The 16890-nt window shown below is 38.1% G+C and overlaps 1 protein-coding gene across 2 annotated transcripts in view; it reads left to right on the forward strand.

Annotated features, from left to right (window-relative positions):
- LOC133570059 (potassium voltage-gated channel subfamily B member 1-like) overlaps positions 1–16890 on the forward strand; it is a 158165-nt gene that overhangs the window by 794 nt on the left and 140481 nt on the right. Inside the window, exon 2 of one of the 2 annotated variants that reach the window (XM_061922703.1) lies at positions 14482–15131. In XM_061922703.1, the coding sequence (XP_061778687.1) occupies positions 14580–15131 (552 nt within the window). In that variant the 5' untranslated portion in view covers positions 14482–14579. The remainder of the gene's footprint in view (positions 1–14481; positions 15132–16890) is intronic. The other variant, XM_061922704.1, reaches the window with a different exon arrangement.

Raw genomic sequence — 16890 nt, forward strand, 5'->3', positions numbered from 1 at the left:
AGATTTTGGGGGATATTTGGTGGTATTGTTAACACATATTCTACCATTATTTGATCCTAAAATATAAATATTCAAGCATTAAAATGGCTAAATAAACTTAAAAATATCAATATGATGAATTATTGGCCAATAGATTACACCGAACCAATCAGAGCGTATTTTGGCCACTGTTCAGTCTCAAGCAGCAGTACTATAGTGGGTTAGAAGAGTGTAAAAGTGACTAAAGGCTTTTATTTCAAATTCAGAGGGCTCTCATAGAGTTGAAAAATGTATTTAAAAGGCAAAAAAAAAAAAAAAAATCACGTTCTTAAAATTATTTTTTATTGCATCAAACACTGTCATATTGAGTAAAAAAAAATGTGTTTGCAAACCTTAAAAAAGAACATGTTTCTAGTAAAACCCACAACCATCCATTAATCCAGGCATTATTAGACATATTCCATGTTTGGTTTAGGAGTTATGCTTGAAACATTTTCTTATTGTTTTAAACACATTATCTCAGGATTCTAAGAACATTATTGTTATATTGAGTAAAAAAAACCAAATGGTGTGTCTGCCAACCTTACATACAAAGCGTATGTTTCTGGTAAAACTCACAAAGATACATTAATCCAGGCATGATTAGACATATTGCATGTTTTTTTTTAACATACTCCAGCTTTGAAAATATTTGATTTATAATTACTGAGTTCTACTTTGCAGAAATTAGTTTTTTTGCGGTCATATCCGGAGCCAATTAACAAATTAGTAAATTGAATATCTGCATGACTTATGATTTCAAAGAAAGTTAAACATCAAAGTGTACAATTACAATATATTTTACGGTAAAAAAACAGGATGCTCCTCGCCAAATTTTTACTGTAAAAAATAGTGGTACCGTTTTTCTATGTACAATAACACTGTAAAAACCTCCATAGTTTTACAGTACAATTCATGCAGTTGGGCTGCCAGTTTTTTTTTTTTACCACAAAATCTAAATGTTTTTTTTAAGTGTATGTACAAATATAATGATCAAATGCATAAACAATTGTGTAACAATATCATTAAATGAATCCTTAAATAATAATATTCATAAAGAAACTGCCATGTTGCCCTTTAAATTAACACACACCCCAGTATAGCCTAAAATGAATACAAATAATATACAGTAAAACGATAAAATACTTTGAATGAATGGTTTCATTAAATTGTTTGCCTTGATGCAAAATAACACATTTTTTTTTTTTTTAACAGCCCAGCACTAATGTTGCGTGCCACTGCGGACAACAAGAATATTTGGGTACATTTCCTATAATATTTTTATGACTGACAGAGCAGGATGGGGCTACGAATATGTGTGTGGTCAAATTCCATAGTGATCAATAATTTTTTGTGAAGTATGGATTATTAATTATACATTTTCATTGATAAGGTATTAAAAAAAAAAAAGGTTTTCGACTTTCTAAGTATGTGTTTTACCAATATGAGAGCCCACATAGTCACCTCTGCAATATTTTAATCCATCTCATTGAGGCGTTTTGATTGGTTTGGTCTCCTCTAGCAGCCAATTCTACTGTTTATTAAAATTGTTTGTTCATTTGGCTTTTTTTTTGGGGGGGTTTGAAAATACTTAATTTGCATGAGAAGGTGTCTGAAGAGGCTGGATGAGCTAGTGACATGGGCACGGATGAAGATAAAACCCTCCAAGTCACGAAGCCTCTCCTTGCGCAAAGGCACCAGGAACGACAAAACCATCTTTGTTGCAGGAGGTGAGCAAATCCCTCTACTGGTCAACCACTCCACCCAAAGCCTGGGGAGGCAGTACAATGCGGACCTGTCGGACAAGCACGCAGGCAAGGCAGCACGGAAACAACTCTCAGAAGGCCTAGCGAGCATCAACAAGAGCCAGCTCCCCGGAAAGTACAAGTTGTGGTGCTACAACTTCACACTGTATCAAAGGGTTATGTGGCCACTGAAGATGTGCGAGATTCCATCCTCAACAGCCAACGGGTTGGACAGAGTAGCAAACTCCTACATCCGAAAGTGGCTGGGCCTACCGCGTTGCTTCTCCGACACTGGCTTGTTTGGGGCAACTTTACTGCATCTGCCGATTCAGTCCATCGCCCTGGGCTACAAGCAGGAGAAGGCCAGATTGGTTCTCGAGCTGGAAGAATCCTCAGATCCTACAGTGAGGAATGCACAGGTACCAATCCGAACAGGCCGGAAGTGGCAAGCAGGGCCAGAGGTTGCCAAAGCCATTGGCAGGCTCCAACACCAGGAGATAGTTGGCAGGGTGCAAGTAGGAAGAGCGGGGCTTGGCTGGGGAGATTCTCCACGCCTTTGGTCCAAGGCCACAAAGAGGGAACGCAGAGCCATGGTTGTGGAGGAGGTCTCAAGGGCGAACCAGGAGCAATATACTATCAAGGCCGTGTCTCAAGGTCGCCAAGGAAGATGGACCACTTGGGAAGGTACCCTTAGCAGACCCATCAGCTGGGCCGACCTATGGAAGATGCCCCAAGCCAGACTCAGCTTCCTACTCAGGGCAACTTACGACACCTTGCCATGCCCCAGAAACCTCCACCAGTGGTACGGCCAGGAGGAGAGCTGTCCCCTGTGTGGTGCTCCCAACGCCAGCCTGCAGCACTTGCTATCAGGCTGCAAGATCGGGCTGACACAGGGTCGCTTCAGATGGCGGCTTGATCAAGTCCTGATGAAACTGGCAGAAATCCTGGAGAGCAGTAGACGAGAGGCCAACAGCCAACCCATAGCCAAACAACGTTCTGTCATGTTTGTGAGGCCAGGGGAAGGCAAAGGAGACACCAGCCGAAGAGGCCCCCGCAGGGTCCTCTCTCTGGCAAGGGACTGGAGTATGAGGGCTGACATTGGCAAACAGCTCCAATTCCCCCGTGAGATCACCACCACTTCACTCCGCCCAGACATTGTGCTGTGGTCTGCTGTTACCAAGTCTGCCATGCTGGTTGAGCTTACCATCCCCTGGGAGGAGGGAATCCAGGCAGCATACGAGCGCAAAGCAGCCAAGTATGCAGATCTGGCTGCTGAGTGCAGAGAGGCAGGCTGGTCCACTACCATCTACCCTGTGGAAGAAGGCTGTCGGGGCTTCGTCGGTACATCAACCATAAGGCTGCTCCCAGATGTGGGATTGACTGGGGCTGAGCTCCGAAGGGAAACAAAGGCCCTTGCTGAGGAAGCAGAAAAGGGAAGTTTCTGGTTGTGGCTGAGGAGGAGGGATAAGTACTGGGGGTCGAGGCAATAAGATGGGTCAGCTGCAGGGGGTGGCAGGGAGACGTCCCTGCCACCGCTCCGCCACCAGGAGGCGTTCCGGGGTTAAAGAGAGCGAAACTCCAATGAGCGGTGGTCCCCGGCTGATGACCCTGCAGCTGACCCAAGGCGCTGTAGGAGGCGCGTCAGGCATACTTGCCCAGCAGAAACAACACCATATCTGTACAATCAATCAGCCCAAAAATATGTGGAGTATGCTTAGAAAAAAATCTAGAGTCAAGACGCAAACTGAATGAGCAACGTGGCGACAGACATCTGTCTGTCTGTATATATATATATATATATATATATATATATATATATATACACTTACATACAGACAGATGTCTGTCGCCACGTTGCTCATTCAGTTTGCGTCTTGACTCTAGATTTTTTTCTAAGCATACTCCACATATTTTTATACAGTGGGTTAGAAGAGTGTAAATGTGACTAAATGCTTTTATTTCAAACAATACATATCTGTACATACATACATATACACATATATATATATATATATATATATATATATATATATATATATATATATATATATATATACATATACATACACATACATACTAACACATATACACACATATATATATATATATATATATATATATATATATATATATATATATATATATATATATATATATATATATATATATACAAACCCCGTTTCCATTAAACTTGGTAAATTGTGTTAGATGTAAATATAAACGGAATACAATGATTTGCAAATCATTTTCAACCAATATTCAGTTAAATATGCTACAAAAACAACATATTTGATGTTCAAACTGATAGACATTTTTTTTTGTAAATAATTATTAACTTTAGAATTTGATGCCAGCAACACGTGACAAAGAAGTTGAGAAATGTGGCAATAAATACTGATAAAGTTGAGGAATGCTCATCAAACACTTATTTGGAACATCCCACAGGTGTGCAGGCGAATTCGGAACAGGTGGGTCCCATGATTGGGTATAAAAACAGCTGCCCAAAAAAGGCTCAGTCTTTCACAAGAAATACTGAGCCACTGTGAAGCCCCCATATATATATATATATATACATATATATCCATCTATATATATCTATATCTATCTATCTCTATCCATCTATTTATATTTATATTTATATATATATATATATATATATATATATATATATATATATATATATATATATATATATATATATATATATATATATATATATATATATATATATATATATATATATATATATATATCAATGGTAATTTATATAGCCCTAAATCACCAGTGTTTCGAATACCTGCACAAACCACAACGACATCCTCGGTAGAGCCCACATAAGGGCAAGGGAAACTCACCCCCCCATCCCCCCTAGAGTATACAAATGAGTTTTAAGGTGAGACTTAAATGCTTCTACTGAGGTAGCATCTCGAACTGTTACCGGGAGGGCATTCCAGAGTACTGGAGCCCGAACGGAAAACGCTTTATAGCCCGCAGACTCTTTTTGGGCTTTGGGAATCACTAATAAGCCGGGGTCCTCTGAACCCAGATTTCTTGCCGGGACATATGGTACAATACAATCGGCAAGATAGGATGGAGCTAGTCCGTGTAGTATTTTATACGTAAGTAGTAAAACCTTAAAGTCACATCTTAAGTGCACAGGAAGCCAGTGCAGGTGAGCCAGTACAGGCGTAATATGATCAACTTTCTTGTTCTTGTCAAAAGTCTAGCAGCCGCATGTTGTACCAACAGTAATCTTTTAATGCTAGACATGGGGAGACCCGAAAATAATACGTTACAGTAATCGAGACGAGACGTAACAAACGAATGGGTAATGATCTCAGCGTCACTAGTGGACAAAATGGAGCGAATTTTGGCGATATTACGGAGATGAAAGAAGGCTGTTTTAGTAACATTTTTAATGTGTGACTCAAACAAGAGAGTTGGGTCGAAGATAATACCCAGATTCTTTACCGAGTCGCCTTGTTTAATTGTTTGGTTGTCAAATGTTAAAAGTGTGTATATATATATATATATATATATATATATATATATATATATATATATATATATATATATATATATATATATATATATATATATATATATATATAGGCAGGGCCAACACAGATAGACAGACAACATACACACTCACATTCACACACTAGGGCCAATTTAGTGTTGCCAATCAACCTATCCCCAGGTGCATGTCTTTGGAGGTGCGAGGAAGCCGGAGTACCCGGAGGGAACCCACACAGTCACGGGGAGGACATACAAACTCCACACGGAAAGACCCTGAGCCCGGGGATTGAACCCTGGACCTTCGTATTGTGAGGCACACATACTAACCCCTGGGCCACCGTGCTGATACCTTAACTAAGTAACACAAATAAATTAGCTGTATGATTAAACAAAAATGTTAAAAAATTGTGCACAATCCTTAAACCTTTTCATGGGGTTTACGTTGCTAAAAAATAACAGAGTTGCTGTAGTGAGTACAGTAAGTCTATTTCCGCCTCCACCCTTGTCAGCAAGAAAAGCGGCTGTGCCTCTTAAAGCAGATTAGAATATCTATTCTGTTGTCTGATGAGTGGATAAACCAGCTGACATTGCTGCTGTACAGTAGGACACCTCACCGCACAATGAAAGTGGAAGGAAAGGTCAGTTGGCAATATTCCATAACAGCAACACCACAGCACAAAAGATCTGTACCGTACATTGTACACACATGATACTGTTTAATAATGTGAAAAATTAAAGCTGTTTACAAAGTGTAGATTCTTTGTGGTAGTCAAACTTCTTCTGCTCTACACTGAGCAGAAGACGTTTGACTACCACTGTGTCTGATATCAGTTATCCTAGATGTTCATTTACTATTATTTACTGTATACCAGTGTCCAATAATCATGTATCAATAATTGTTTATTTAGCATTATATAATGAATACCGGTGTCTCATATCAACCATTCTGTACTATTCATGTATCATTATTTGATGAATACCAGTGTTTGATTATATACCTCGAATTGATTAATTTGTTACTATTTCATGAAAGTTATACATGATGTATTATATAATGTATTTCTTTTTTTTTTCAATATTCAATGATTACTACAGTGCCTGCTATTATTTATCCTGAATTAATTCATTTTCAATTTATTAACCCCACAGTGTCTGATATCATTATCATTTATCATAACCATATTTACTATAAATAAGAGTGTTGGATTTTATGTATCCTAACTTCATTCATTTACCATTATTTGATGAATACTAACATATATTGTTATTTATCCTTAATTCTTTATTGACCATTATTTAATGAATACCTGTGTCTGATATCATTCATCCTTAATTGTTCATTAAAATGAGTGCGTAAGATTCCAGTTTATTCATCTATTTATTTGTATTTATTTTTGATTTTTATAAACGTTATTATTTACCTGTTCTGCGCCGAGTAGAGAATCTGTGCCCAAAGTAATGCTTGTGCGAGGACAATAAATATTCTTATTTTACCTCATTTTTTTAATTATATAATGAATACCAGTGTTTGATTATTCTTCTTAAATTGACTTATTTATTACTGTTTAATGAAAAAATATACTATAATGTAAAATATATAATTTATCCCAAATTCCTTATTTATGAATAATACAGTGTCTGATATTATTTGTCCTGAATCCATTCATTTAACATTTCATTAATCCCATTGTGTCTGATATCATTTATCCAGAATTAAGTAATTTCTGATTATTTATTTAATACGACAGTGTCTGATATTATTTAACCTAAATTAATTAATTTAACATCATTTAATGAATAACACAGGCAGAAATAAGTATAAGAAAGAGGCAGAAAATAAGTATAAGAAATACAAAAACAAGCTAACTGGTATATTACGAACATCTAAGGGGTAATACTACAGTCAATTATTAAACAAGAACAGAAACAATATGAGAGCAACACGGGGCATCCTAAATAGTATCATCAAAGATAGTGCTAAGAAAGATTTCCCCTAGTACTTTCTAGATGGAAATACAAAAAATTACAATATGAACCAAATAGTTGAACGTTTTAATGATTACTTTGTTAGTATCGGAAAAAATCTGGAACAAAGAATTCCAAATGTAGATGATGGGTCAGTTGAGAACTTGAGTGAGCTCATAGACAGAAATCCTAATTCCATGTTTCTTAAAAGGTGACAAAAGAAGAAGTAATCAAAATTGTAAATCCAAGACCTCAACCGACTGTCATGGAATAGGTATGGTAATGATGAAAAAGGTTATAGAAGACATTTCAGAACCTCTTACATATATCAGTAATGTATCATTTCTAACCAGCAAATTCCCTGACAAAATGAAAATTGCAAAAGTTGTACCAATTCATAAGAATGGAGACACACACCAGTTCACTAACTACAGACCAGTTTCATTACTTCCAAAATTTTTCAAAATCATGGAAAAACTATTCAATAGCCGATTAGATAAATTTATCAACAAAAGTGGGACGCTCGTGGAGAATCAATTTGGATTTAGGGAAAATATTTCAACATCAATGGCATTAATCAAAATAACAGAGAAAATTACCAATGCAGTAGACGGTAAAGAATGTGCAGCTGCAGTATTCATGGATTTAACAAAAGCATTTGACACAATTAATCATGATATTTTAATACAAAAACTAGAACAATGGCATCAGAGGTTTGGTATTGAACTGGGTAAGAAGCTATTTGGCCAACAGGAAGCAATATGTAAACATGGGTGAAACTATGCCAAAACGGTTGGATTTATCTTGTGGTGTACCCCAGGGATCAATACTGGGACCAAGATTGTTTAATCTTTATATAAACAACATTTGTAATGTTACAAAGGACTTGAAGTTGGTTTTATTTGCAGACGACACAACTGCTTTCTGTTCAGGAGACAACACAGAAGATAATACAAATAATAACGGACGAAATTAACAATTTTTAAAAAATGGTTTGATAAAAACAGACTAGCTTTGAATCTTAGTAAAATTAAAATAATGCTATTTGGTAACAGTAGAAAAGAGCACCAGACACGAATACAAATGGACGGAGTAGATATTGAAAGGGTAAAAGAAACCAGATTTTTGGGAGTATTGATTGATGATAAAATGAACTGGAAATCTCATATAAAAAACATACAACATAAGGAGGCCAAAACATTTCAATAATGAATAAAGCAAAATACGTCCTGGGCCAAAAATCCCTTTATATTCTCTACTGCTCGCTAGTGTTACGATATCTGAGTTATTGTGCAGAAATATGGGGAAATAATTACAAATATGCACTACATTCGTTAACTGTGTTACAAAAAAGATCAATTACAATAATACATATGTTTGATATAGAGAATATACAAACCCATTATTTATTGAGTCAAAAATATTAAAGCGCGATGATTTGGTAAAATTGCAAACAGCTAAAATGATGTACAAAGCAACTTATAACCTGCTACCAAAGAATGTACAACAATTCTTCTCAACTAAAGAGGAGAAATGTAACCTTAGAGGAAAACCTAATTTAAAACAGTTTTATGCACGTACAACACTTAAAACCTTTAACATATCAGTATGTGGAATTAAATTATGGAATGGATTAAGTAAAGAAGTTGAACATTGTACTGATATGATCCAGTTTAAGAGGCTGTTCAAATTAATAGTGCTTACAAAGTACAAAGAAGAAGAATTATGAGAAACACTTTCAACCTTATTGAAAATAAGATATTCTTCATCTCAGTATGTTGGTAATGACTGGATTAGTTAATTGCATGTTACAGAACTGTTGTATTGCTTATTCACGGATGTCATTTTGATATTTTGCTGTAAAGAGGGTCAGTAGATGTATGTATGTATTTGTGGGCGCTCTGAAGTGGGAAAGGGTTAGGATTAAATAAGCTTTGCTTCTTCCTACTCCTTTTCGGGCATCATGAAATGTGAGGTAATATTGTATTGTCTGTGTTGTAAATATTCATGTTCTAAATAAACTAAGAAAAGAAAAGAAAGAAAAAAAACAGTGTCCTAAATTAATTTCTATATTTTTTTATGAACGCCAGTGTCTGATATCATGTATCATATCCATATCCACTCGGCATCCATCGCACTGGTCACCCAAGGGAGCTCCCCACATCGGCTGTCCCTTCCAGGGTTTCACGTTATTCCCATTAGGTGAGGTTTTTATCTTGCCATGATGTGAGACCTGATGTCGTTGTGGCTTGTGCAGCCCTTTGAGACATTTGTGATTAAGGGCTGTATAAGTAAACTTTGATTGATTGATTGATTAAGTGATCATACAGTAACTTCATTCCTTTATCCTTGCCTAAAAAATACCAGAGTGTCGGATACGATCCGTTACAATGAATACTAGTGTCTGATATCATTTCTCCCAAATTCCTTTATCATTATTTGATGAGTATCCCTTATCATTTATCCGGTAGTTAATGAATACCATAGAGTCTGAAATGATTCATCCAGTTTACTGTCATCAATATCCAATGAGTACTCGTGTCTGATATTATTTAGCCTGAATTCAGTCATTTATTATTATTATTTAATGAATCCTGCAGTGACTGATATCATTGATCCGGAATAACCCATGTATTATTATTTTATGAATACCAGTATCTGATATCGATGATTCAGTTCAGTTTCCCTTTATTTGGAACATGCATACGATACAATGTAATGCCTCACATATTTCCAGTTGTTTCATTACAGTACGTCCAAAAAGGAGTAGGCTAAGGCAGAGCTTATTTTATCCTACCTCTTTTGATATCATAGCAATTTTATCCCATTTCCTTGTTCTCTGTAACAGCACAGTGAACAAATAAATAATATACCATAGTAAGTAAACAAATATTAAATACATAAATAATATTTATCAAAATAACAAAAAGGGTTGAATATGCTCATCATAATTCTTGCTCTGTATTCTTTGTGAACACTTGTAGTTTGAACAGTCTCTTAAACTGAATCATATTGTTCCTTTCATCAACTTTTTATTGCAGATCCTAAGATCCATTAAACATATGAAAACACAATACAAAACATAAAAACAACAACACTAAAACATTAAAAAACAAAACAATAAAAAAAAATCATAAAGCCCAAATGTCAGTTTCTAACATACAAACATGTGTGCCAATGGTTCCACAGTCCAGATGAGTATCTAACAGAACTGCAGCCAGGGTTCGTTAACACAGTGATTATGTCATTTTCAGACTCAGATGCCCTACACATAAACTTCTACATAAGGCTGCGTAGCAACGCTGAGAAAGTGGGCACCCCAACACTAAAAAACATCTGGCTTGCACTGGCGCTTCTTGGAATTCCCAGGAGAAGCCTCAGACAATCATTATAAGCAACCTGTAGCTTCTGAAAGCTTTTCTGCTTATGCTTTACCCACAGGGGGGCAGTATACAAAGGAGTGCAATAGGCTCTGAATAAGTTGATCTTTACATAATTTGTACGATAATAAGAATTTTTTCTCAGGATGTTGGCTTGGGCATACAGCATACGCCACATTCTGTATGGGTCATCATCATCACCCAATAGAACAGTTATGATGTGCCCCAGATACTTAGTTTTATCACACACTCAGCACCTGTCCTGACAGATAGAATAAAGGAAAAGAGAGATCCTTGTCTTCTCTTGTTCTACATATCATGATGACACTCTTTGCATTATATTTCACATCATATTTTAAACCATAATCTGTACATATATTCAGCAGCTGTTGAACGCCAGCACTGCTAGGAGACAGGATGGCTAAATATTCTGCATACATCAGATGATTAACCACAGTATTACCAAGTACACATCCTGTTCGACAGATATTGAGCTGGACAGATAGGTCATTCATGTAGAGACTGAAGAGGGCAGGGGAGAAAATTCCCCCCTGGCGTACCCCGTTCCCAACCTGCATGCTCTGATTAGCATACAAATATGACAGAATTCTGATGATACTATCAGGCACGCCCTTCTCTTTCAGTTTTAAAAAACAGTTTCTGATGGTTGACTCTATCAAAGGCTTTCGACTAAAACTGAAGAGTTCTTACCTTTGTACATATCAATCCCTTCTTTCAATGCATAGATACAAAGGTCAGTACCATGCTTAGTTTTAAAAGCAAACTAATTGTCAGCAGTGGTAAGAAAAGCGCTTAAGCGGTCCAATAAAATGATCTCTATAACTTTAGAAAGTATGCTTGCAAGTGCAATAACCCTGTAATTATCCATGCTTCCCACCTTACCTGCCTTGTCCTTGATGACGGGCACCAGAGTAACAGCCATCATGAAGTCAGGCAGCAGCCCATGAGACATTAGGCCTGTAAAACAGATGGAAATGTCAAATTTAGTTTGTGACGAACCCCATGATACAGAGAAGGAGTCAGGCATTGAATGGGAAAACCTGATTTAATTTAAATAATAGAACAAGAACAAACAAAAACCGCGCACATGGGCGGAATAACAAACTAAGGGTCTTTAGCATAGAAGCTAGCAAGAAACAAAAAAGGACCTAGCGTGGAAGCTAGCGGGTAGCAAACAGGAAAAACTGGAAATGGCTATTGCTAACAGAAACAGCTTACCGCTACGACGACCAGGACAAAATGTAGCACGACAGGTAGTAGCTGTAACAAAACAACACGACAGGTAACACGACAAGAGTGACATGTGGCAACGACAATACAATGATCCAGCAACTGACACAAGACAAAGCAGGTACAAACAGGAGCAGGCTGATTGGCAATAGGTGTGGTCAGGTGCCAATCAGCCGCAGCTGAGGAGGAACACAGCACTCAGGGAACAGAACAGGAATCTGACAAAATAAGAGCACTAGACAGGAACTAAAGACAGGAGATACTAAACACAGAGGAAACAGACAAATGCAGAGGAAAAAACTAAAACATAGACAAACTGTCAGGGGAAAGCCTGATAGGAAAGCAGGACTGCTACTCTAGGGCTCGCATGTTTCAGGTGTTCTTCAGTTAATAGATCAGGGCCACTGGCTTTATTATCAGCTAGCTGGGATATTGCTTGCAGCACCTCACTTACAGTGACTCCAACAGCCTCACAGTTGTGGATGCTGCCTATACCAAAGGGCTCACTTTTAACACAATTAAAAAGTGTTTAATAGTGCTGCCTCCATTTCTCAGCTATGTTATCAGCTCCTGCTACACCCTCGTTTGTGCATGGCAGCGGCATACTGCCTCGGTTCAAAGTTTTCACCTCTTTCCAGAATCCACTGATATTTGTTTGATTTCTTTGCTCAATCCATTCCATAATTTAATTCCACATACATGCTAAAGATTTTAGGCGTTGTACGTGAATACAAATGTTTTAAGTTAGATTTTCCTCCAAGGTTATATTTCTCCTCTTTTGTTGAGAAGAATTGTTGAACATTCTTGGGTAGCAGGTTATATAGTTTGCTTTGTACATAATTGTGATTCAATAAATAAAAGGTTTGTATGTTCTCTATATCCAACATTATGTATTATTCTAATTGATCTATATTGTAACACCGTTAGTGAATGAAGCGCACATTTGTAGTTGTTTCTCCATATTTCTGCACAATAACTCAGACATGGTAACACTAGCGAGCAGTAGAGAATATGAAGTGATTTTTGGTCTTGAACATGTTTTGCTTTATTCATTATTGACGTGTTTCTTGCTACTTTATGTTGTATATTTTTTACATGAGATTTCCAGTTCATTTTATCACCTATCAAAAAACCCAAACATTTGTTTTCTTTTATCCTTTCAATATTTACTCTGTCTGTCTGTATTTGTGTTTGACTTTCTCTTCTTACAATGTTATAATACAACGTTAAAAATGAATGGATTCATTCATTTATATTCATTAAGTCAGTGGTTCTGAAATGGGGGTACGCGTACCCCTGGGGGTACTTGAAGGTATGCCAACGGGTACGTGAGATTTTTAAAAAATATTCTAAACATAGCAACAATTCAAAAATCCTTTATAAATATATTTATTGAATAATACTTCAACAAAATATGAATGTAAGTTCATAAACTGTGAAAAGAAATGCAACAATGCAATATTCAGTGTTGGCAGCTAGATTTTTTGTGGACCTTTTTTCATAAATATTGATGTGAAAATATTTCTTTTTTGTGAATAAATGTTAAGAATTAAGTTCATAAATCCAGATGGATCTCTATTACAATCCCCAAAGAGGGCACTTTAAGTTGATGAATACTGTAGAAATCTTCATTTTTATTTGAATCACTTGTTTATTTTTTTCCAAATAGTTCAAGAAAGACCACTACAAATGAGCAATATTTTGCACTGTTATACAAATTAATAAATCAGAAACTGATCAATCAATCAATCAATCAATGTTTATTTATATAGCCCCAAATCACAAATGTCTCAAACTGATGACATAGTGCTGTATTTTACTTCTTTATCTCTTTTTTTCAACCAAAAATGCTTTGCTCTGATTAGGGGGTAATTGAATTAAAAAAATGTTAATAGGGGGTACATCACTGAAAAAAGGTTGAGAACCACTGCATTAAGTTGTGGGGCGGCAGCACGGTGGAACAGGGGTTTGTGCATGTTCCTCACAATACAAAGGTCCCGAGTAGTCCTGGTTTCGATCCTGCGCTCTGGATCTTTCTGTGTGGAGTTTACATGTTCTCCCCGTGACTGCGTGTGTTCCCTCCGGGTACTCCGGCTTCCTCCCACCTCAAATACATGCACCTGGGGATAGGTTGATTAGCAACACTTAATTGGCCCTAGTGTGTGAATGTGAGTGAATGTTGTCTATCTGTGTTGCCCTTGTGATGAGGTAGCAACTTGTCCAGGGTGTACCCCGCCTTCCGCCCGAATGCAGCTGAGATAGGCTGCAGCACCTCCCGCGACCCCAAAAAAGGGACAAGGTTTAGGAAATGGATGGATGGAAGTTGTGGGGCCAGCATGGTGGGTGCTCGTACTGGTTCGAAGGTCTGCGTTCGATAATGTTGTGTAAAGTTTGCATATTCTCGCCGTGACTGAATAGGTTCCCTCCCGGTGCTTAACATTGTCCATCAGTGTTGTTGGCCCTGTGATGAGGTGGCGACTTGCCCAGGGTGTACACCGCTCTCTGCCCGGATGCAGCTGGGATAGGCTCCAGCCACCCCAAGAGGGACAAGCAGTAGCAAATGGATGGATTAAGTTGTGGCTTGAATGTTGTTCTTTTTCCAGAAGGAGAAAAGTGCAGACCCCGATGAGGTCCCCCAAAAGTCTGTGTCTTCTTAACCCCAAACCGCACCGCACCATCCATTCTTTGGTACAAGTGAAAGATGATCCAAACGGTGTCCAAGTCGGACTGCACGTTGCCGCCAGACGCCATGGACATCATCCGGAGCAAGCACACCCGCCGAGTGAGGCTCAACGTGGGGGGGCTCCTCCACGAGGTCCTGTGGAGGACGCTGGACCGGCTGCCCCGCACCAGACTGGGCAAGCTGCGGGACTGCAACACCCACGACTCCATCATGGAGATATGTGACGACTACAGCCTGGACTGTAACGAGTACTTCTTCGACAGACACCCCGGCGCCTTCACGTCCATCCTCAACTTCTATCGCACGGGGAAGCTGCACATGATGGAGGAGATGTGCGCCCTGTCCTTCAGCCAGGAGCTGGACTTCTGGGGCATCGACGAGATCTACCTGGAGTCCTGTTGCCAGGCCCGCTACCACCAGAAGAAGGAGCAGATGAACGAGGAGCTCAAGAGGGAGGCGGAGAACATGAGGGAGAGGGAAGGCGAGGAGTTTACCACCACGTGCTGCTCGGAGAAGAGGAAAAAGCTTTGGGATCTCTTGGAGAAACCCGGCTCCTCGTTTGCTGCTAAGGTACAGTCTGAATCACTCCATCTTACCTCATGCACCATTAATGTGTGGAACATTAGGAACTCACCCAGATCAACTCGTCTTATAGAACAGTGGTTCTCAACCCTTTTTCAGCGATGTACCCCCTGTGAATTTTTTTTTAAATTCAATTACCCCCTGATCAGAGCAAAGCATTTTTTGGTTGAAAAAAAGAGATAAAGAAGTAAAATACAGCACTATGTCATCAGTTTCAGATTTATTCAATTGTATAACAGTGCAAAATATTGCTCATTTGTAGTGGTCTTTCTTGAACTATTTGGAAAAAAAAGATATAAAAATAACTAAAAACGTGTTGAAAAACAAACAAGTGATTCAATTATAAATAGATTTTATACACATAAAAGTAATCATCAACTTAAAGTGCCGTCTTTGGGGATTGTAATAGAGATCCATCTGGATTCATTAACTTAATTCTAAATATTTCTTCACACAAAAGAAATCTTTAATATCCATATTTATGGAACATGTCCACAAAAAATCTAGCTGTCAACACTGAATATTGCATTGTTGTATTTTTTTCACAGTTTATAAACATACATACATATATTGTTGAAGTATTATTCAATAAATATATTTATAAAGGATTTTTGAATTATTGCTATTTTTTAGAATATTTTTAAAAAATCTCACGTACCCCTTGGCATACCTTCAAGTACCCCCAGGGGCACGCGCACTCCCCCCATTTGAGAACCACTGTTATAGAAGACACTTTGCCTTTCTTCCTTCATCAGTTCATGCTCAAAGACCAGATAGGACAGCTCTAGTGCTGCACCACAAACGAGCAAAACCATTCTTGTCAAGGCTTGATCAGGCATGTCTCTATCTCAGAGAATAAATACAGTATTTTCCGGACCAGAGGACACACCAGATTATAAGGCACACTGCCGATGAGTGGATCTTTTCAGGTTTATTTTCATACAAAAGGCGCACCGTTTTATAGGGCTTATTAAAGGAGTCGTATTATTATTTTTTTGGGAGTTTGAAAACACCTTCTTGTGATGGTGGTTCTTTGGTCAAAATGTTGCATAGATTATGTTTTACAGATCATCATCAAGCCGCTTTCTGACAGTCGCTTCAGGATGCGGCGATTTGTGGGAGGTCTTATTAACGTGGCTCACCTTCGGCAGCGTCTTCTCTCCGTCATCTTTGTTGTAGCGGTGTAGCGTGCAAGGACGGGGGTGGAAAAAGTGTCAAAAGATGGAGCTAACTGTTTTAATGACATTCAGCCTTTAACTAAATCAATAGAATAGAAAAGAATAGAATAGAATAGAATAGAAAGTACTTTATTGATCCCTGAGGGGAAATTCCGCACCACAGTTCGATCACAATTGACAATAATAATAAATAAATAATATAATATATATCATATATTATATGTATAATATATAATATATGAATAATTTCAATATATTGTACACATTTAACTGCAGTCAAGAAGGAAACTATGCATTATACAGTCTGATGGCTGTCGGTATGAAGGACCTCCTGTGTCGTTCCGTGTTGCATTTTGGGAGTCTGGGCCTTCCACTGAACATGCTTATTCTCTCCGCTATGTCCGAGTGTAGTGGGTGGGAGGTGTTGTCCATAATGGCTAGGAGTTTTGCTAGACTTCTCCTCTCTGACATCACCGCCAGAGAATCTAGCTCCACTCCCACCACGTTACTGACCTTCTCTACCAGCTTGTCCAGTCTGTTTGTGTCCCTCACTCTCAGCCCGCTGCTCC

The sequence above is a fragment of the Nerophis ophidion genome, linkage group LG16, assembly GCF_033978795.1.
Source record: "Nerophis ophidion isolate RoL-2023_Sa linkage group LG16, RoL_Noph_v1.0, whole genome shotgun sequence".
Classification (NCBI taxonomy): Eukaryota; Metazoa; Chordata; class Actinopteri; order Syngnathiformes; family Syngnathidae; genus Nerophis; species Nerophis ophidion.